The sequence below is a fragment of the Drosophila ananassae genome, chromosome 2R (genome assembly GCF_017639315.1).
Source record: "Drosophila ananassae strain 14024-0371.13 chromosome 2R, ASM1763931v2, whole genome shotgun sequence".
NCBI lineage: Eukaryota > Metazoa > Arthropoda > Insecta > Diptera > Drosophilidae > Drosophila > Drosophila ananassae.
In genome coordinates this window covers 25,724,300-25,744,980 of record NC_057928.1, presented here as the reverse complement: position 1 = coordinate 25,744,980, position 20,681 = coordinate 25,724,300, and the positions used below count along the sequence as shown (strand labels likewise).

The window sequence follows — 20,681 nt, the reverse complement described above, 5'->3', positions numbered from 1 at the left end:
AATCTCTTATTATTAACCTTGTTTAATTTTAATCTAAATAAATGGCGCCAGATATTGTCGACTAACGGTTAATAGGTATTAAAGACTTCAACCATTAGAGATAGCAAAATGGAGGACCAGAAGAAGCTATCGAACAGCTGGTTTTAAGAAACAGTGTTGGAAAACAGGCACAGCGCGGGCAACCGAAAAGGTCTATATTTTCATCCCCACACCATCGCCAGCAGCAGTCAGTTAGCAGCGAAAACAAAAGCAATCGCAGACACCGGGACACCATGGCGGCCCAGACAATCCTTTTTGATTTCACCCTGGACAAGGACAAAACTGGCGATGAGAAGCAGCGGCAGGACGTTGCGAAGATCCTGCGGAACGAGTTGGAGCACATCTTCCCGCAGCTGGAGCTGGCCTACTGCATGGAATCTCCGGAGAACGGGTACTTTGCGGTGCTGCACGAGAACAAGGACACCGTGATCACCGTTAGGATCTTCCAGCACGGCCTTCTGACGCTCAACGTGGAGTACTTCCTGCCGGAGGGCAAGGAGCCGGTCCTGTCATTCGAAGTACGTAGGTTTTGTGTTAGATTTAAGGCCACCAAAGACACCTGCATCCCAGACAGCCCCACAAACCGTGTCTTTGGCTATTAAGATTGGCAAAGGGTTCTCCATCCACCGTGCAAAATTGATTTTCCGCACACAGCCCCAAGACACACACACAGGGACGTCAGAGGGTGTGTGTGAGTGGGGCGCATGTTCGGGGCGGGGGTGTGTCTTCCGTCGCTTGCCGCTGTCTGGCAAACCTTCGGCACTTGGTCAGGGTCAGTCCGACCGTCCTTGGCCTCATGTGGCAGGCCCTCAAGTGGCGCCCTCCCCCCGTTTTGTTGCTCTATTATCTAACACCTCGCACCGCGCCCCAGCCGGACTTGGCAGCTCTGTTAGGTTAACTCGCAGTCTCGCTTGGGGCGGCGCACGTGGGTCCGCCGGGAGATTTATTGATTGATGCGCCAGTGGGCCTAGGTTCTTATACAACAATTAAAAGGCATGTAGTCTCTTGAATCAGTCTTGGGCTTCCCGAGTGCTATTTTCAGTCAGCTTTCCGAAAATAAAACACTTTCTTTTTTTCATATTTCGAATTTTTCCCCCGCCGCCATTTGTTTGAACAGAAAATCACACGAATACATCAATAAACTTATGACCAACAATGGCGGGCAAGCCATTAGAGCTGGAATCTCAAATATTTAATGCAAGCTGTCCAAGTGGGGGGACATGGTCTGGGACAGATCATCGGTGGAACGTCTGGCTCCCCAAAGATTACCAGGAAAGAGTTAATAATATTTTTCCTTTAACTGATGGCGTGGGCGCAGCTGTTCCCCGCCCAGTGGGGCTCGGGGAACTTTCCTTATCTAGCCGGCGGGGTTTTCGGTTCTCTGTTTACGGGCTCGGTGGATTTCACAACCAGCGCAGGCTTGGCCGTTGCAATTTTTGCTATTTTGCAATATGAACACATATGCCTGCACTCACACCCGACCCGACCCATGCACAGCCACTGCATGTGTGTGCGCCGTGAGTTCCCTTTTCGCGTTCGCGTTCCGTTCACTTTCCTTTTTCATAAGTATCAAGTATTTGGACTAAAAATAGTCATCGTTGGGCCGGGCTGCCTGTGGCGCATCTGTGGTGGGGCGGTGGGCCGCTCGAAGAGTTCTGCCCGCGGCATCTGAAGGTTATCCTGCCCCCCGGGCCGGCCCCACTGTTCTAATTTATTCATCCTGCCGCGCTCTCATACACGTACATACACTCGCCCTCAAGGACACGAATAAACGGAAATTACCCTTTGCAGACCATGCGCACAATGGAACTGATTCTGCGGCAAAAGTTCGATTCCGATCGGTCCAAGTACCTGCCCCCGATAAAGCGCGGCGGATACATTGACAATTACATGACTAGCACAGGTTGGTTGCACCACGTAGTCCTATGATCGAATCCCATTCAGCCAACCAACCCCGTTTAGTTCTTGCTAGTTCCATTTGCAAATACTACTCGTACTCTTACTCACCTTACATGCAATCTACAATTATGCCGAAATTCTCTTTCAAAATTCCACTGCAGAATCTAGAACACCCGTGCAGTTATTCCACTAGTATTTCCGATTGCCGCCACCGCCACCGCAAAAAAAAAAAAAAAAAAAAAAAAATTATCAAAAATCAAAAGAAAACCCCCACGAAGTAGTGGCCTCCTGCCTGGATTGCTGGATCCTGGGGGCCGCCATGTATATTCATCTGAGATCCGAACCTGCACCTCTCCACCCACACACCCACAGATCATGTTAGCCTAGCTTTTCTCCCGGAGAGCCACTCCTGCATGCTAGTTCCCCCAAGGACTCTTACTTTCTTTCAGAAGGTCTTCAAGCAGCGACGCCAGTCACTGGAGTGGCACCACTGCTTGGCTTCCCCACCAGTTCTCAAGATTATTATTTAATTCAACTTAATTTTTATTTCCATATGTCCATCGACAATCGATCATCGACCATCACGACCAACATCTTCTCCTGGACCAATTACAAAATCGAACCAAAATTGCCTCGAAATCGAACTCGAATGTGAATAAATGTGTAAACAATTGAATATCGTTACTGTTTGCCCCGAACGCACATCCTCGTCGTACGCTCCTCCGTTTCCTCGCCCATATGCGATCGCCCCATATACGATCCACACCAACTCCACCTCAACATCATGCTCAATCAAAACCAATCACTTACAAAATGAAACAAACAAAGGGCGCTATGAGACTGGAGAAGGTCCTGGCCCTCAAGTTGAAGGCTGTCAAGGGCCAGAAGCTGCCGGCGCTGAAGCGCGGCGATGTCGCCAGGTACTTCCCCTCCTCAGGTAAGGCCACTCCATTTCTGTTTTGGTTAACTAGAGCAACTACTACTCGTACTACCGCTACTGTATGTCCATACTCCGTGTGAATCTCGTTGAGCGTATGCCGCAGCACCTCCACCTCCACCTGCAGCGATGAGCTGATGTTCTGAGCGTTCTTCTAGACGGCACCCAGCATGATAGACCATTTCAGCCATTTTTCGTTCAGACCTTCAGATTATCGGCATCTCGTTTTTGTTTGTTCGTGTTGTGTATCCTTTCTGGCATGCCCTCCACTTGCCTAACTCGCTTCTCTGCATGCCTCGCTTCCTAACAATTGAGCTAACATCCGTAAATGTAATCACGCCTCGGCAGTTTCTACTGTGCCAAACTAATCCGCCAAACTCTTCCTCAGATGAGCGCATCATCGAGTACGACATCGACAAGGTGGTCTACGAGGCGCGCTCGCCCTTCCAGAAGATCCAGATCATGCACTCCAAGACACTGGGCAACATGCTCCTGCTCGACGAGCTGCAAAGTAAGTGGGGTTTAGTCCTGACCATCGGCAAGGAGGCACTGTTCCAAGGCAGATATTAACTCCCTTCCTTTCCAGACATTGCTGAATCCGACTTGATCTACACGGAGACACTCATGTGTCGTGGCGCGGAGAACTACGAGGGCAAGGAGATCTGCATCCTGGGCGGAGGCGATGGCGCCCTGCTGTACGAGCTGCTCAAGGAGAACCCCAAGCACGTGGTCATGCTGGAGATCGACGAGCTGGTCATGCAGGCCTGCAACAAGTACCTCAGCGTGATCTGCGGCGATGTGCTGGAGAAGCGGAAGACCGACCAGTACGAGATTATAGTGGGCGACTGCGTCGACTACTTGAAGAAGTTCATCGCCGAGGGCCGGAAGTTCGACTATGTGTTCGGGGACCTGACCGACATACCCATCACGGACACTCCCGAGGGAGAGACCTGGGACTTCATTCGCACCATCTTCGAGCACTCGTTCCAGGTGCTGAAGCCGGACGGCAAGTATCTGACCCACGGAAACGGGTCCACCTGCACTGTGGGCCTGCGCCTGTTCGAGGAGCAGTTGGAACTGCTGCGCCCCAAGGTCAAGTTCACCACCACCAAGGCCTTTGTGCCGTCGTTCATGGAAGAGTGGCTCTTCTATCAAGTGACCTTCGCCTGACCAGCTCAAGGAGGTTCCCCAGCAGCAGCACCAGCAGAAGCTACTTCCAGCCACACACCAGCATCACACATCATCAGCCCACTCCCGCTGCACTCCTACACAGTTACTCTACACGGAGCGGCGGCGGAAGTCGGGGGAAAGGATAGGGATAAGGAGAACAAGGAGAAGGAGAAAAAGGAGGAGGAAAACGAAAAGGAGCCTACGAAGCCACGGCGAAGGCGTCGCCAAAAGCGGGTGCACTATCACCACGCCCTGGTTTCGTAGTCGAGTCGTAGAGAGCACAAGCTGAGAAGCGATCGCCACCATCGAAATCATCACCCAAAAAGCTAACAAAATGAAACAAGGAAACACGCACTTCCAATGGCTGTTACTTACAATTGAAAACCAAACCAAATATTGAACCCAATTCGTTTACGCTTAAGTTAGGCTTTAGTTCCGTTTCTCGTCCACTCTAAACTGATTTCTATGATAAATTAAGTAAAAAGTAAAACCCTCGTTGCGCCGGGACAGGCCGAATAAATCTTATGTACCGTGTTTTGTTTGAATTAAGCCTAAGCTTAGAATGTTGGCACCTACTTGTAGTATTTTCGTATAACGTGTATATCTACTATCTATCTGTATATGTAGGGCGTATGTTTAGTTACCATTAACGGAAGAAATTGTATCGGAAGGCTCGCCGGAGAAGGTGTGGATGAGGGTGTGAGGCTAGCAGTGGTAGCAGTGAACACCAACTTTTAATGCTGTAATAATGATTAATACCAAACATTTTAAAGAAGAGTACTTAAAAAGTAATAAATAGTCTTATGCAGAAGGCCTTGTTTTTATTAATTATAGAAATTAAAACTTAAAGCTTTCGGATCTGCCCACCGGAGAGCGGCGTGGATGCAAGGTCGGATTAGGTATGGATTGTCCAGGAATGAATTTCCTTTTAGTCGGTTGTTACATCATTTATGAAGTAATTGAATCATCTCGTGGTAGGAGGTTGAACTGGGTCAGCTCCTTGGTAATTGACTCAGATATCCTGCGCTAGCTTAGGGGAGGCTGCCTCCAGGACACGATGCGACACAAAGTCGAACTCCCCGCCACAGGAATCAATGGCCACTCCACCAGCTTAGCGAATTCTCCAGTATTAGGTTGTAGATCAGAACCTAGGCTAGGGAGCTCTTAGATGATGCCCTGCATTAATCCTTGATGCTTTTCCACATCCTTGTCGTTTGAGTCACCCAATGCTGGAGCTCGAATTCCGAACAGTTGTCATGGTTTCTGGGGATCTACAATGGTCGAAGTAGCTGTAAAGACACCGAACCATGGAGTCCATCATGGTCATCCTGCCAGAAGATTATGGTGGTTACATTTCGCCGTTATCAAGCACTGAACTGAATTTTGAAAAAGACCCGCGCTTAGGAGTGTTGGAAAATCTCCAAATGCAATAAACCCTAAAAATGTCCAGGAGCACTCGAGAGCCGATTTCACTTGTTACGTTGGACCCGCCTGGGACGAACCGGAGACCATGGAGCGCAAACTGCACAGTGGAATGCACCACGCGACCCTGCGCCTGCTGCAGGAGTCGGGATGCGAGATCGCCCCCCACAACCTGATGTACCCGCTGTTCATCGTGAGCAACGACGACGATGTGCAGCCGATTGCCAGCATGCCGGGAATCTCCCGGTTCGGCCTGAACCGGCTGCGAGACCACCTCCAGCCGCTGGTGGCCAAAGGCCTGTCGTCGGTCCTGTTGTTCGGGGTGGTCGAACCGGAACTGAAGGACGAGGAGGCCTCCAACGCGGACTCTGCCCATAATCCCGTGGTGCGGGCTCTTCCCAAACTGCGGGAGTGGTTCCCGGACCTGCTGATTGCCTGCGACGTATGCATCTGCCCCTACTCGTCCCACGGACACTGCGGCCTGCTGGGCGAGACCGGCTTGGAGAACGGTCCGAGCATCAAGCGGATAGCCGAGATTGCAGTGGCCTATGCCAAAGCCGGAGCCCACATTGTGGCGCCCTCGGACATGATGGACAACCGGGTGAAGGCCATCAAGCAGGCGCTGATTGACGCCGAAATGTCCAGGGTCTCCCTGCTGGCCTATTCCGCCAAGTTCTCCTCGAACTTCTACGGGCCCTTCCGGGAGGCAGCACAGTCGGCTCCGAAGTTCGGCGACCGCAGGTGCTACCAGCTGCCCAGCGGCTCCCGGAGCTTGGCCATGCGGGCCATTCAACGGGACGTAGCGGAGGGTGCCGACATGCTGATGGTGAAGCCCGGCATGCCCTACCTGGATATCCTGCGCTCCACCAAGGACCTGTATCCGTTCCACACGCTGTACGTCTACCAGGTGTCCGGCGAGTACGCGATGCTCTACCACGCAGCCAAGGCGGGTGCCTTCGACCTCCAGGAAGCCGTTTTGGAGGCCATGAAGGGTTTCCGGCGGGCAGGAGCCGACTGCATCATTACCTACTATACGCCTTTCCTGCTGGACGTTATCGGGAAGGTCAAATAGCTCTCTACTGCCCTCTGCTCGTGTACATGGAGCTTTAAAGTGGACTTCCAGCTGCATTTTCTTTTTAAAATATGTGTCGAGAATGTTTTTAGATTTTAAAGGTGTACTTAAATGTTATAGCTCTGTAAGTTTCTAGAGAATCTTTGTTATCTTCCAAGTTCCGCATGTCATGGAGGTCCACCCTCGTGCCCAAATCACCATTACCAAGTGCTTTTAGGTGGAGTGCCTCGCTTCATTCGCGCAAATACACACAAACTAGAATGTACATTTTAATGCTCTTATCAATCTGAAGCGTATTTGGAAGTCTAATGGGCCGGAGTACACCCCGAATATCAATTGGATGACGAAATTGGAACGGACGAACCGGTCGAGCGAGGGGATTCAAATGGCGAAAGCGGGTTTCGGGTGATGGCAATTAACACTTTAATATGTGGACTCCTCTACTCGACTGCATTTACAAATGGGAGCTGAAAACTGCCTGGAGTAGCTTACTGGCTAGGTTGGTACAACTTCAAGTCTTACAAAATCATACGAAATAATCACAAAACCAAGTGCATTCGTAAGTACACAACACAACGGGTGGATGGGGTAATGTTCTACTTAAAAGTATGGAAATGGGCTGGAGGACGCGGGAGTCCATGTGGATACATATTAAGATACAACTTAATGTACAACTAAAACAAATTTAAGAAACCTAAGCTAGACACTTTTAAATATGGAGAAATACTGAGTGCTTTAAGGATAAATATTTTGGAATCTCTTTGTCCCTCCGGACTCGATTACGGGCTGTCGCTACTGTGGATGCGGCTGTGCTCCAGTATGTCAGTGTTCTGCATCGGCTCCAGGTCCGTTTCCGAGATGATCTCCGCCAGCCACTGCTCTATCTGAACGGGGTGGAAGGAGTCCTCGTCGCCGCTGTTGGCCTCTAGGATGATCCGGAGATTCTCGAAGTTCTTCAGAATCAGCCGCTTGCCCGGCTGCACTTGTGGCCCCGTAGTAGCATCGCTCTGTGTGTGGGAAGTGGTGGAGACGGGCTCCTGCTTGGGCTGTCCTCGCCTAGGATTGGAGTTGGCATCGCAGCTGGAGTCAGCGGCTGCAGCGCGAACCGGCTCGGCTGCGACTGGGTGGTACGTCCTGCGCGGCTTCTCCACCATGCTCTTTTTAATCTCGTTCAGCAGACGATTGTAGAAATCGCAGGTCACGTCGTGGATATCGGTCTCCTCGCAGCCCCTGTGAGAGGCGTTGCCCGGGGTCGGAGTGGTCTCGGAACTGGGGTCGGTGTTCCTCTCCTGCTTTTTGCCGCCGCTGCTCTTCTGCTTCTTGGACTGTGATCTGGAGCTGGCGTTGCTGGAGTAGTTGGAGCTGGAAGCGGTGGTCGTGGGCGTGGAATTGGAGGGTTCGGTGGTGCTGGAATCGGCGGACTTGGCCAGGGGGATCTCCGCGCTGACGGCCTCCTCGCTGGCGCAGTTGATGGTCAAGCTGGCTATGTTGCGCAGGTTTATGGTGCCGTTGCAGTTGTTGATTGTTATCTTTGGCTTGAAGCGCTGCTTCCGGGACTTCGATTTGGGCGGCTGCTGGTGCTGCTCCAGAGCACTACTGGACTTTGACTTGGCCGAGGACTCCCGCCCCAAGCTGGACACGGCCTCGGCAATGGAGGACTCCAGCTCGTCGTCCAGCTCCTCAAGGTTGAGCGGCGGCACGTACGTCTCCCTCTTGATCTTGGCCTTGCGGATCAGCTCCTTGGCCTCCTGGAGAGTTATGTTTATGATCGAGCGCTTGGCGTTGTCATCCACCAGCGATCTGTTGCGCGAAAAGTCCACCACAATGGCTTCCGGCGGGGCCCCGTCTTCATCAAGGTCGTAGTATGACACGTTCCCGTCCTGCAGGCACTTGTACATGGTCTCGTGGTCGTCCAGCGGCTCTATGTAGTCCTCGTTGCGCAGTCCCGAGCTGCGATAGTCCTGCAGCGCCAGCTGCATGTCGCTGTTGTCCAGCAGGAAGTGCCCGAAGCTGCGGATGGCGGTCAGCAGCTTCTCCTCGTCCCCGTCATCCTCGCCCGTGACAAACTGCACTCCGCTCTGGCCCTCCACCCCGGGCGAGCCCTTTAGGAGCTGCTGCTGCTGTCGGGTGTTGGCGATGACCTCCAGCTGGCGGAGCAGCAGCTTCTCGCGCATATGCAGCGCTGCCCGGATTTCATTGAACTTCTTTTGTACGCTGGCTTTGACCTGAAAAAAATGCGAGGGCGTTTTCCAAAGTAAGTATCTGGTGGAGCTCAGACTTCTCTGAGGATAGAACTGACCTCGTCCAGGTTTTTGTCCATTTCGGAGGCGTTTAAAGTCGTTTTCTTGGTTCAGAAGTTAAGCATTTTCACTGGGAGACCTCCAAGTACAATTTTTTTTCGTTTTGTTTGATCGAAGTAATATAAACATCTGCCTATTAGTGTGACCAGGCGAGTGAACTCAGAAAAATCCAAGAACAAGAGATGTCCCTAATATCCATTGTCCTTTGGAATTCAAACTCATCTTCTCTTGAATGATATGAATCTTGAGAGTGTTTTATGAATATTCTGGAAGGAATTTTGTATTCGATATGACCTACAAATTTAATTTTCTTAATTACATTCTTAAATTTGTCATAAAAAGAATACGCTTTATATACTTTTTTTAAAATATTTTTTTAATAAATAACATAATTATTAAATTTCAGCCCGCATTTTGTTCAGTGATTTCTTTAACGTTAAATACAGTGTTGAATAACGCCACATTAACCACCTACAACGAGTTGTAGCGAACAGTCGTGCGACATGTTGCGTATGGTCAGGTATGAAAGAACAGGGACGGAATGTATAGAATATTTCAAATTTGTAGTTCAATTTTTCTTGTCAGTAGAGGTGCAGAAACATCGATGTTTTTTCATAAAACCTCTATGTTTAATATAAATTATTGTTTAATATAAATTGAAACTCACAATTAAATTTTTACTAAAAATTAAAAACGAAAAATATATTCAGAATCAAACAAAAAACAACTTCATGAGATCAAACTTATTAATATTAATTAATTAATATCTAATATTATTTCTTAAAGTTTTCATAATTTTTGTTTATAAACATTAGTTGATCGACAATGTCTGCCTTGAGACGGGTACGGCGATCGGATATGATTTGTCCTGCTTTACTAAAAGCCCGTTCCGACTAGCAGGACGTTGCAGGCACTCATAGATATTTTTTCACCACTTAAACGGATCCATGATCTTTGAACTCTCCTAAAATTAAAATAAATTTATTTAAAAATAGTCACAATATGAAATATAAAAATGTACCTTCCAGAAACTTAGTGGATCGCAAGTTTCAGTCTCGTTTACTGTCTCTGTATGCTGCCTGAGCAGTATAATGGCGTCTGATCGCGCTGTACTTATATTTGTTTTTAACTTCAATTGCAGCGTAGTAAAATAAATTGAAGAACCTGGATCATTTGGTGGTGTAGGCGTTTGCGACGCTGATGTGGATTGTTCACGTGACAACTTTTTAATGGCACTTTGAAGCTCCTCTTCCAATGCATGACATGCTTGCTCTGCATGGTTTGTCGTCAGAAAACCTTGTTTTTTAAAGCGCGGGTCTATTATTGTGGCAATCCTTGGAACCGTGCGAGTTTCATAATGCCCAAAACGCTCTTTAAAACGACCACTCAAAGATTCAAAGGCAAGAATGGCTTCTGGGCTTTTAAAGCTATTTTTGAATGACAAAACTTGTGTTTGCATTTCGCAAATAATCGGTATAACTAGCGACATGGTTGGGTACTTTCCGCCCGATATTAATTTGGTTGCCTTCTCAAAGGGACGAAGTAAGGAACAAAGTTCTTCTAACACATTTATTTCATCAGCAGAGAAAGGTGGAGGAGCCCTTGCAGTTTCTAGCAATGCAACTGAGAGGGCCCTTTTTGTACTCAAAATTCTCTGTATCATTTCAAAGGAACTATTCCACCTTGTGGGTACCTCCTGAATAAGGCCAAGGGGGTCAGTAACCTTGTGCGTTTTTGAATTTTGCCATAGTAGTTGAGCTTCTCTTAATGAATGCGACAACTGTCTTGCACTTTGTCAGTAATGGTAGAATTATTTCCATTTTGAGTATTTCTTGTACGAGCAAGTTAATGGAATGTGCAAAACATGGAAAATTTTTAATTTCCAGAAGTTCGCAAGCTTTCTTCATGGTTGGGTCGTTGTCTGTAACAATACTTACAACTTTATTTTGAAGGCCCCACTCATTTAGGATCTGCCGAATAGTATCTGCCACATTCATTGCTGTGTGATTGGTGGGCGTTAATAGACCCGCCGTCGATATGACTGCTGATACGAGCTCGAATTTTTTCGTCACGAAATGACATGTTACTGTTATGTATGCTTCAATTGCACGTGAAGTCCATCCATCCGTAGTAATTGCCACATACTGGATCCCTTCGAGCTCACATTCAACGTCCTTTCTTAAGTTAGTGTACAACACAGGTAACATTGTGTCTCTGAAATAAGTTCGTCTCGGCATTTTATATTTCGGGTCCAGGTGGTGTATTAAATCCCGGAAACCTTCGATGTCAACAATAGAAAACGGTTGCACATCGCGTGCTATCATGAGCATTACGTATCTGTCTAAGAACTTATCCATCTTTATAAAACGCACAGTGCCTCCACCTAAACCACCAAACTTTAAACTTTTCAAATTTTATTGCTTCTCCTTCTTTTGACACTTCAAAAGTGACACTTTAAAAGTGACAAGGTACCGATACATCGATGCTCAAAAATAAACATCGATGTTTTTCATTTTTCCAAAACATCGAAGTATCGATGTTTCCATCGATGTTTTCTGCACCTCTACTTGTCAGACTCTCCTTTTTATGGTGACTGGAAAATTACCCTCCTCCCACCAGTAGGAGGGTTTTTCCACAACAAAAACTGTCGATAAGAGAGTTTGTGAATCAAGCAAATGGTTGTTTAAATATTTCAACTTTTTCTTTTTTCCTTAGTGTATGTTCGATCGAGTATGTTTGACCTGCATGGACCTGTATGAGTATGGTTGTCGGAACATCGCACGAAGCACTCGAAAAAATCTAGTGGATGTTAGTCGGCAAGAGTAACAGCTGTTAGAGCCAAACTTCTGTTATTGCTGTTAGTGACAAACGCGCACTCGAAGAAGAAGCATCAAAACACGGATGCCACTAAAAGTATAAAATAAAATAAAAAATAAAAAACAGCGCCGGCTGACGAATAAGGTTGACTTTTGGATCGAAATGTGTCATTAAAGAAGCGCCTTCTAGTTTTTATGTAATTTAATAATCCCTCCAACGGAGTCGATCCCAAAATGTTAAATTAAAAAAAAAAATAAAGTAGCGGGCAGAAAGCCAGAGAGACGGGATCGAAACTGCCGCTTCCACGTCGCGCCGCCTCAAGTGTTTGTTTTGTTTTTGTATTTTCGATTGTTTTTGTTTTTGTTGCGGGCCGAATGCGTCAATTTAAAGTTAATTGAATGTTTAATTCTTCTTCGTGTAGTGTAGTTCTCCCCATATTGTCGAATGTCGCGTGGCTGGCAAGAATGGCAAGAAAAAAACCATAAAGATAGTGTTTAAATAACAATCGACACAGTCAGCGCCTATTGTTGTTGCCCTCGACTGTTCATGTGTGTGTGTGTGTGTGTGTAGGCGCGCTGTCTTTGTGTTTGTGATTGCGTTTGCCAGACGAAAAGAGAGCAGAGAGTGACGCCAACAGAAATTTCAAAAATCGCCCAGATTGTCAATAAATGTGTGCTGTGCCCTTGCTCTGTGCTTTCTTTAAAATAATTTCAATAAACTGTATTAATTGGATTGCAGCCGCATTCGCCGTATTTTGTGGCTCTGCCCGTGTCTTTGCGGTTGCGAGACTGACTTTGCAAACACTGTCTTTGCGGCGCACAGTGGGCCGAATCAGGCGGTTGGCGGTCGAAACTTAGTTTACCTTAGTTTACCTAGCTCTGCCTAGCCGCAGGAACAATCTATTGTATTTTCCGTATTTAGTTCCCAAGTAAAAGTCAGTTTAAGTTGATTCACTTTGATTTATATTATTTTTTTTTTTATGCGCGCACAACTAGCCTTGTCAGTAGAAAGAAAAACGATGAAGAAGGGAAGTTAATATCGATAACAATTCATAAAGTAGAGATCGGGCAGTGTGACCGCATTTGTGACGTTGGTTTTGATAACATATTCCAACACAATCTTTAGGATTCGCGGAAATGTATCTTAGATATTTTTGTATCTTTCCCCAAAAAGCGCATCCGGCGGGTCGTGACTGGATTCCATTGAATGTTTCACAGAGGATGGTTGTGGGTGGGGGGGGGGGGGGGGGGGGGGGGGGGGGGGGGGCCTACATGTGCTTAGCCGATTTGCTTAAAAAGAAAACTACAGTTAGACGCTGCTTTTCGCTTTCTGAGGCAGCGAGACTATTGTTTTTTTTTCTAGCTTTCCGGTTTGCTCTCCGGCTCGCCCTCTCCCTCTCTCGCATTGTGTTTTGGGATTCATCGACAGTCACACCGCTCTTGTTATCAAAAAACCAGTTTTTCTCACCATTTTTTACCTGGCTTTTAATACGAAATTACCTCATTTTACACCTAAGCCCGGTGCTCTTACTTACTCACTTAGTGGCTGCGACTAACTCCGACTAATTAAACCGAATTGTAGGTCGTTCCAATGTTGTCACTCCCTCCTCCCGATCGCTTCCCCCAAAAAAGAAAACAAAAACAAATCTAATCGAAGAATAAATTTTGAAATATTCTGCTAATCCTCAGACCCACAAAACTCTGTAAACTCTGTTCGAAAAACACACATTTTTCTAAAATCGACAAGTGCTCCGAGGTCATCGCTTTAATGTTTCTGCTGCTCCCGAGGCTGCGGGCTGGTAACTCATCGTTTTAATAAAAAAACACAACAAAATCGGCGGCAAGGTGAGTCCAACAGCTCCACTGGGCTGAGTATCGTGTAACATTCCCCTGACCCTGGCCCCGCTTCCGAGGGTTTCGAAATAAATAGTAGTACTCCAATAGTACCGCCCACTAGGCCCACTTGTGCCAGCTCCATTGAGAGTTGCTGGCCGGCTCGGCTCCCCCGACTCCCCCGGCAGGTGAGTCGTGTGAAATTGTTTGCCTTCGATACTGCTGATAATGAGTTCGATACAAGTGGGCTAAGCACACAAAAAAGTCTGAAAATTCATCTGTGTCTGGGCAAACACTAGAGGGATACTAAAAGTGCCAATTGTGAGATTATAGCCGGGGAATTGTGATTTTAACACTCGCAGTTCCATGACTGCCAGATACATCTGCTAGATACTCCCAGAAAAAGTAGTCAAGTAGTAAGTAAGTTAGATCATAAACTAGCCATGTAAGAATATAAGTGTATTTACGAAATAAATAAATAAAAATCTATCTATCTATCTTGTATCTGTCAGTAGTGTTATCAGATTACCAATAGTACTTAAAGAGTGTCATAACTTTGATTTAAAATAAATATTGGGAAGAGAAGCCTGCACCTTAAATTACAATTATCCCCCTCATAATTGGCTCGAAAAGTTAACCAATTATTATAACCATTGAATTGCAATTTATTTCGAGATAATTAACGCTTTTTACACTCGACACGACCTGGGAAAGCCAATAGTTCTTCTGTCCGGCGACTGTCACGCCTAATAGAGTTCCCATCCGAACTGAATGGAGTGGCGATTATTAAATTCACTGCAATCGCGAATCAGAATGCAATTAATCAGAGCCGCGAATCGATTGAGGCCGAAAGCACCGCTTTAAAACTGCCAATTGGATTGCAAAAGTCCGGAATCCCTCAACAATGCCAGATACCAGATATGCATTCATGGCTCGGCTTTAATTAGTTTCAATTTGAAAATCCAGGAACCACCCCTCCGACCCCTATAGAATTTCTCCGAATAGTTTTCAGAAATTATTTTTCAGCTTGTTGTGCAATCAAATCGAATGAACAATGTGCAATATTTTGATTCTCCGCTCGGCTGGTTGGGCGGCAAAATAAATTAGAAATATTCATGGCCCAGAAGCTGGCCCCCCCCCGCCCTAATTGTAAGCGTCCTGACTGCCCAAACAGGACTCGAACAGGACAACAGACCGAAATGTTTGCATTTGTAGTGTGCTGAAATTTAATTGTGAGCCGGCATACTTGTGCTGCGGAAATATTCTGCAATAACTCCGGCCACCGCTCTGGACTGCTCTGATATTTAATCCGAAGTGTGTGCCAATGGCTGGCTTTTGACTTTCACAGCATTTTTTATCGCCCCCGAGGTTGATCCCCGACCCTCGTTGTTCGTTGTTGGAAATCTGCATCGCAAAGCCGCTTAGTCCGGAGTGTGCATATTTTTCCTGATTGATGGCTTTTCGGATAAAGAGATACGCACGAGTAGTACGATTATCTGCCGCAATTAAACTTAATCACTTGTTCACAATTAGCCGGGCAGCTGTGATAAGTCCACCACCGCCTGTTTATAGCCATTAGCCATTAGCTAGACATAAAAAGCCTGTTAGCCCAAAAAGGCCAGCGCCAGAACATAAAAATCAAATCAAATTACATTACTAATGCGCCCCGTTGTCCGCGAATCGCGACCATCGCACATTTGCATTTATTTGGCCAATTCTCTGCCGGCTGCCCTCCTCCTCCTCCTCTCCGGCAGCCAACTACGGGCCGGGAAAAAGCTGACTTTCTAGCGTCACCTTCGCGTGCGTGGATGGAGGGCTCCATGTCCCCGACTGACATGGCATGGTGGTGACTCATGGAAACGTTCTGCGGTCCCCCCGGCCGGGTGCGACGGCTGTGTCGGCCGTTTGGTGGCTTTTTTACGGCCCGAATCATGCATTTTTTACCATTCCGGGATTTTTTTATCGGCCGCCCTTTTTCCAGGGCCGTGGATTTGTTTTTATTAGCGGGCGGTCTCGGGCGGGCGGTTTGTAAACAGCTTCAGCTCGGATCATAATACCATATTCAAACGTTTTTACTGCGCCGAGGGGGCTGTTACTTTGCGAGGCTACTACCCGCTTTCAGGGTAATTGTTTAAGGCCCTGTTAGCTCTTTAAGGTGATGGCTAAATCAGCCTCTTATTGCATTTATTTACCCCGGAAAGTTATGGCCGGCATTAGTCGAAGTTGTGTCGGATTTGTTTGATGGTTGATGGATGGGAACGAGTTGTTCAATTTATTAGAGCAAGTGCGGCAATTCATCGGCCTCCAATGACGAATTCGATGATGCCTCCTGTTTCTCATGTCCTGTTCATCGTGTCATCACTCCTAATCCGCTCCAGGCTACACAATATGTGGCCCAAACGTAAGCCAGAATCGGCAGGAGAGGGATCGCCAGAGTGCATTTTTTTTTGCAGCAGTCAGTACTAATGCGCTATGATTTATTAAAAAATCGCCCCACACACTCCCTGGGGCTGATTGTGGCGATGGACACTGACCCGGAAGGACGAAGGAGGAAGGACGGCTGGAGCAGCACTCGACTATTCATCTAGAGCAGACGGTCCGACAAGTAATCTCCTTAAAATGCAATTTGTTTTGTTGCAATCAACGATTTTTGATGATGATGACGATGACGACGGCCAGGACGAGGACTGCCAGGACGTGGACTGGTCAGGAGCACGAGGAGTGGGCCATGGTGGTGGTGATCGAATGCGAGTTGGGTAACAATTTGCAGCGTGGCCAAATAAATTGGTTGTTATTCGGAGGCAGGACGGCAGGACTGCCTGCCAGCCAGCCAGACCCCCTAAAAAATGATGGAGATGAAAACAAAATTCGTAGGATGCCTTTGGTTTTTTACGTGCCCCGAACTGCCTGCCCCACAACGGTTGGCTGCCACTCTGATGCATGGCCCTGGCAATGCGGTTCGAGCGCTGCGACAGCCCCGAAACTGCCTCACTGACGAATAGATGGATGGACGGCTGGATAGTTGGGCGGATGGGTGGATGGGTGGATGGGCGGATGAAGTACCTGAATAACTGACTGACCGACCATCGGCCAATGAAATGAATGAATCAGAAGGTGGAGCTGCTCCTCCCACCCCCAGCAGTGGATGCAACGCACCAAAGCGAGTTGAAAAATACAAAAGTCGGGAGATTCTCCCAAAGGCACAGTGGTCCATCTCTCTTGCGATCTGACTGGAATGAAATGCATAGTATTGAGCCAGAATTTGATGGCCGATAAGAGGGCTCTTTGCCTTCCACTCTTATAACGATGGCAGATAAGATACTCGCTTCCAGATTGTGATTTTGTTTATCTAATTAGTATTGCAAACAAACCGAATCACTTCGAGTGGTGCAAGGCCATCTGGGGGCCAGATATTATCGAATCGAAAGTCCCTTCGATCGGCGTCAGCCCAGAGTGAGAGTCGAAGCGGCGATGGCCCAGAACTGGAGTCACCTGGCTCTGCTCCTGCCACTCCCTGGCCCTGTCCCTCTGTGCCGCATAGTTTATTGCGTGTTTTCCAGTAACAGATTTGTTTGCATTCCTTTTGTTTGTTTGCTCAATCCCCGCCTTCCTGAGCTCTCTAGTTCCATGAACTATTTTATTTGCCCGCACGTATCAGAAGCGTGTTTCAATTTGCACAAAAATTCACATGTCGATTGCTGCTCCAGCCATCCGTCTATCTGAGATTGATTTTTAGCACGGGTATTTGTCTGTTTTTCCTCTCCAACTATCCAACCATCCAACCATCCATCCATCCATCCATCCGTTGGGCCATCCCTCCATCTGTCCTACATACCGGTTGGGATGGCAACACCGCGTATACGCAATGTGCACTTCCCCTTGCATATTCCGCATACGCCATGTGCGCCTGGGAAGTATTCTTCGAGCAAGAATAGCACTCTTTGGCGACATGCACTATGCTAATCATATGACTTTTGCGTCTCCATTCAGAAAAGTAACAAATTCCGAGTTATGCCGTTTTCCTGTTTCGAGCAAACATTTTCCCAGCTGTCTCCGGAGCAGCGCATGCATCGTTCCAACGCCCCTCCAAATGGCAATTGATTAACTCGTTCCCCGGCTCCTCCTCCTCCACCACCACACCTGCCGCCCAGGTACGTGCCCCATTCACCGCCGCTATTTCGGTCTGTGGACTGATATTCGCAGAGCACGCTGCTTATCGAAAATGCTAATAATTACACACTCCCGGAGACTGTGTGTGTGTGTGTACTGGCCCCTATCAGCCATTGGCTGAGACGGCCCTCCGTCCCAACTCTCCGTAATCGGGCTGTGTGTTTTTTCGCTGTTATTTCAGCAATTTGCTGATTAGATTTCCACTCTTGCTCCCACACCAGAGAAAGTTGCGGTTGTGCGCCGAGAGTTTCTTAATTGAAATAATTTAGTGCAATTTTGCAGAGTTTCTTTCTGTTTTTTATCCACTCCCCTAGCCTATTTTACCTACGGTCTGGCCTCGGCTGCTCTGCTTTGCTTTCTTGGTCGTTTATCTTGTTTACCTTGCCGCACCCACCAGGCGACGTAGCTGTGGGCGGAGAGGGAGAGCTGCCCCAGTCATCGGGAACTAATCAGTGCCAGAATTCAGTTGACAAAACGCCATGACCAGGCACAAAGCAGGCTGCGATAAGCCGCTCCATGTGTCAGTTAGTTAGTCATCCGGAGATGTTGCCATCAGGCCCATTCTCAGGGCTCGGGAGCACAAGCACAAGCAGGTTCTGATTAATGGCTCAGAATCGGGGCAGGAATTCCCTCGAATTAAATAATTTGCATTAGATAATGCTGTTTATTTCTTTTGTAGCACAATTATTATTGGCCTCTGGTCGCAGTCGCTAATAAAATACATTTTAATGTCTTTTATTGCATTTTAATATGCAAATTGCCAATGTTTACAAGGCTGGACACGAGCATGAATAATTTATTCGCCTTTTAATCGACCGCAGATAGTAGTAGTGACTGCGACTATATTTTATTCAGAGGCTCAAAAAACAGCCATGTACAAATACGCAAATTGATAAATTTAAATTATTTCCAGAAGCCACAACAAATAGGCGAGCTAATGCATTCGCAGTTTATCGAGGAGCATATGCTAATGCCCCGATGAAGGAACAGTGCATCCTGGCTGCCACTCCGCCCGGGCGATAAATCTAATCTAATCTCGGACCACACACACTTGACGCACAGCACTCACGTCGTGGCATATGATTAAATATCTATTAGCTGCCATAAATGGAACGTATGTTTTGCGCAAATTGTGCTGCAATCGACCGAAGGAGTCCTCTTGCTCCTTCCAGCTCCTGGCTCCTAACTCCTAGCTCCTAGCTCCTAGCTCCTGTTTTCTAATCATTCATGTGCCAGCAAACGACATGAGTGATTATGTCGACACATGGGTGGTGGGAGAGAGCAGGCTCGGAGCCGGTCCTTTGATAAGCAAGACGAATGGCCCGGCTGAAATCTATAAAGCAAAGCCATTCCATAATTTTGTGTGTTTTGCACACAGCAGTCGGAGTTCGACCCACATGCACATAATAAAGCATACGCTTCGAACCGAAACGAAACGAGAAAGGCTGCTAAGTCAGCACAGGGACAGAGCCAGCCCTGCGTATACGCAATATTTTGCCAGCTTAGTCGAGTCCGCATGCTGCATGCCAAAAGTCATTGCAGGACACTGAGGACATTTACTGACAAGTTGCCTATTTATCGGGTATATAGTAGAGTCATTACTATAGAATCAAGAGTAGAGATTAGGAATATTTTTCAGTGACAGTTCTATAGATAATCATCTTTTAAACCACTAAACTATACTATATACTATACTATAGACTATACTATATACTATACTACATACTATACTATATACTTAACAATAAACTATACTATTATTGTTCTATACTATACGATACCATACATCTCTCCATAGTTCTATAGGTAATAATTTTTAAAATTAATATTAAAACTTTACTACCTACAACTACCATACTATAGCCACTATACCATCGAATAAAGTACTAGCTTTGAGTGAGTACATGTCTCGTATAGTAACCCCTTTTCTCTCTGTGGATTGGCAAACTCAAAGCTAAAACCAACGCTGAAACTGAAAGCCGAAGCCAAAAGATTGGCTGTCGCTGCTATGGTTTATTAAATTTATGTTATGACATTTTCTAATGCATATTTTGCCGGTGCTGTGTGCGTGCCTGAAATATTTTCAGCCCGTATCGAGCTAGATCCTCCTTCCCAGCCCAGCCCACTCCCACTCCGCCACTGCCCTACCCTGCCGTGCCCTCCTCTGTGATGGTGGCCCTGCTCTCATAATGTCCTGACATACTTGTGTCAAAGAGGACGATGAAGTAGGGATGAGGCAGGTGCTGACATGGCGCTGGTGGCCGGAACATCACCTGAACTCGTGATGTTACTCGAAAGTTGGCCCAACTATTTTTCTAGTGTTGTGATTTTCCCTGTCACAGGACGAGAAGGAGAAGGTGCCACTAGCTGAGCAACTTTTGCGCTATGCCAGCCATTCTTTTCTTCACTTTTCCCCTCGTTTCTTCTATTTTTTTTTTGTAAGACAACTTGCCCCGACAAACATTTTCATTCCAGCCCAGAGGAACTGGAATGCATTTGGCCCGCAGTCCTCCCAGAGCTTGTCCTGCTGCCTGATGCGATTCCTTTCATTGCAGCGGCACCTTAAAGTGCCTCGAAAGCCTTCAAGGCTCGGCAAATATTTGCGCCCCTCGATTGAGTCACAGAAAGTCAAACATTTAGCCTGGCTTCCTTGCCAGCTCCTTTCGATTCGATTCGCTTCGCCTCGATCCGTTTCGATTTCAATTTGCCAGGACGCAAATTGTCCATGGCCAGTTGACAGTTGACTGAGGCGTTAGTCGCCTCTTTCCTGCCGCCATTGAGGCGTCGCCCCCCACCCTCCTGACTTGCTCCGGGCCGGAACGCACATCCTTGCCTACGCACTGGGCCTGGGGCTGGGACTTGGCATTGTGTTCCCGCTGGCCTTTATGTGTGCATCTCCACTGGCCGGCCTTTGTTTGCCGGATGCGTCTTTATGCCTTCTCCACCTCATGTGGCCCGGCAGTGGGGGCATATCAGCTCCCTTATTTTTACGATATAATGACGGGCTTTAATTCTGTCGACCA

The 20,681-nt window shown here is 47.3% G+C and overlaps 4 protein-coding genes across 11 annotated transcripts in view; 3 read left to right on the top strand and 1 right to left on the bottom strand.

Moving 5' to 3' along the window:
• The first annotated feature begins 168 nt into the window (after nt 1-168).
• LOC6507617 (spermine synthase) lies at nt 169-4,856 on the top strand. 2 transcript variants are annotated; one of them, XM_001955971.4, is made up of 4 exons: nt 169-557; nt 1,831-1,942; nt 3,264-3,386; nt 3,462-4,856. In XM_001955971.4, exons 1-4 carry the CDS (start codon nt 273-275, stop codon nt 4,043-4,045), a joined length of 1,104 nt encoding a protein of 367 aa, XP_001956007.1. In that variant the 5' UTR covers nt 169-272; the 3' UTR covers nt 4,046-4,856. The 2 variants fall into 2 exon arrangements, with proteins under 2 accessions (XP_001956007.1, XP_014765359.1); XM_014909873.3 differs by lacking the exon at nt 1,831-1,942 and adding an exon at nt 2,767-2,875 and having other exon boundaries at nt 172-557.
• Nucleotides 4,857-5,500: 644 nt separating this feature from the next.
• On the top strand, nt 5,501-6,804 carry LOC6507618 (delta-aminolevulinic acid dehydratase). Its single transcript, XM_001955972.4, has one exon. It carries the CDS (start codon nt 5,556-5,558, stop codon nt 6,537-6,539), a length of 984 nt encoding a protein of 327 aa, XP_001956008.1. The 5' UTR covers nt 5,501-5,555; the 3' UTR covers nt 6,540-6,804.
• A 134-nt stretch (nt 6,805-6,938) lies between these two features.
• Nucleotides 6,939-9,006, bottom strand: LOC6507443. Its single transcript, XM_001955973.4, has 2 exons — nt 8,839-9,006; nt 6,939-8,764 (listed from the first exon to the last, which is right to left on the bottom strand). The coding sequence occupies exons 1-2, from the start codon at nt 8,857-8,859 to the stop codon at nt 7,319-7,321; spliced, it is 1,467 nt and encodes a 488-aa protein (XP_001956009.1). The 5' UTR covers nt 8,860-9,006; the 3' UTR covers nt 6,939-7,318.
• Nucleotides 9,007-11,650: 2,644 nt separating this feature from the next.
• The window catches only part of LOC6507619 (palmitoyltransferase app), a 51,692-nt gene continuing 42,661 nt past the window's right edge, over nt 11,651-20,681 (top strand). The window contains exons 1-2 of one of the 7 annotated variants that reach the window (XM_044714818.1): nt 11,651-11,752; nt 13,345-13,500. The gene's annotated coding sequence lies outside the window, so the exon portion shown is untranslated. Of the gene's footprint in view, nt 11,980-13,237; nt 13,501-20,681 lie in introns of all 7 variants that reach the window. The other 6 variants (XM_044714816.1, XM_044714817.1, XM_001955974.4 and 3 more) reach the window with 6 other exon arrangements.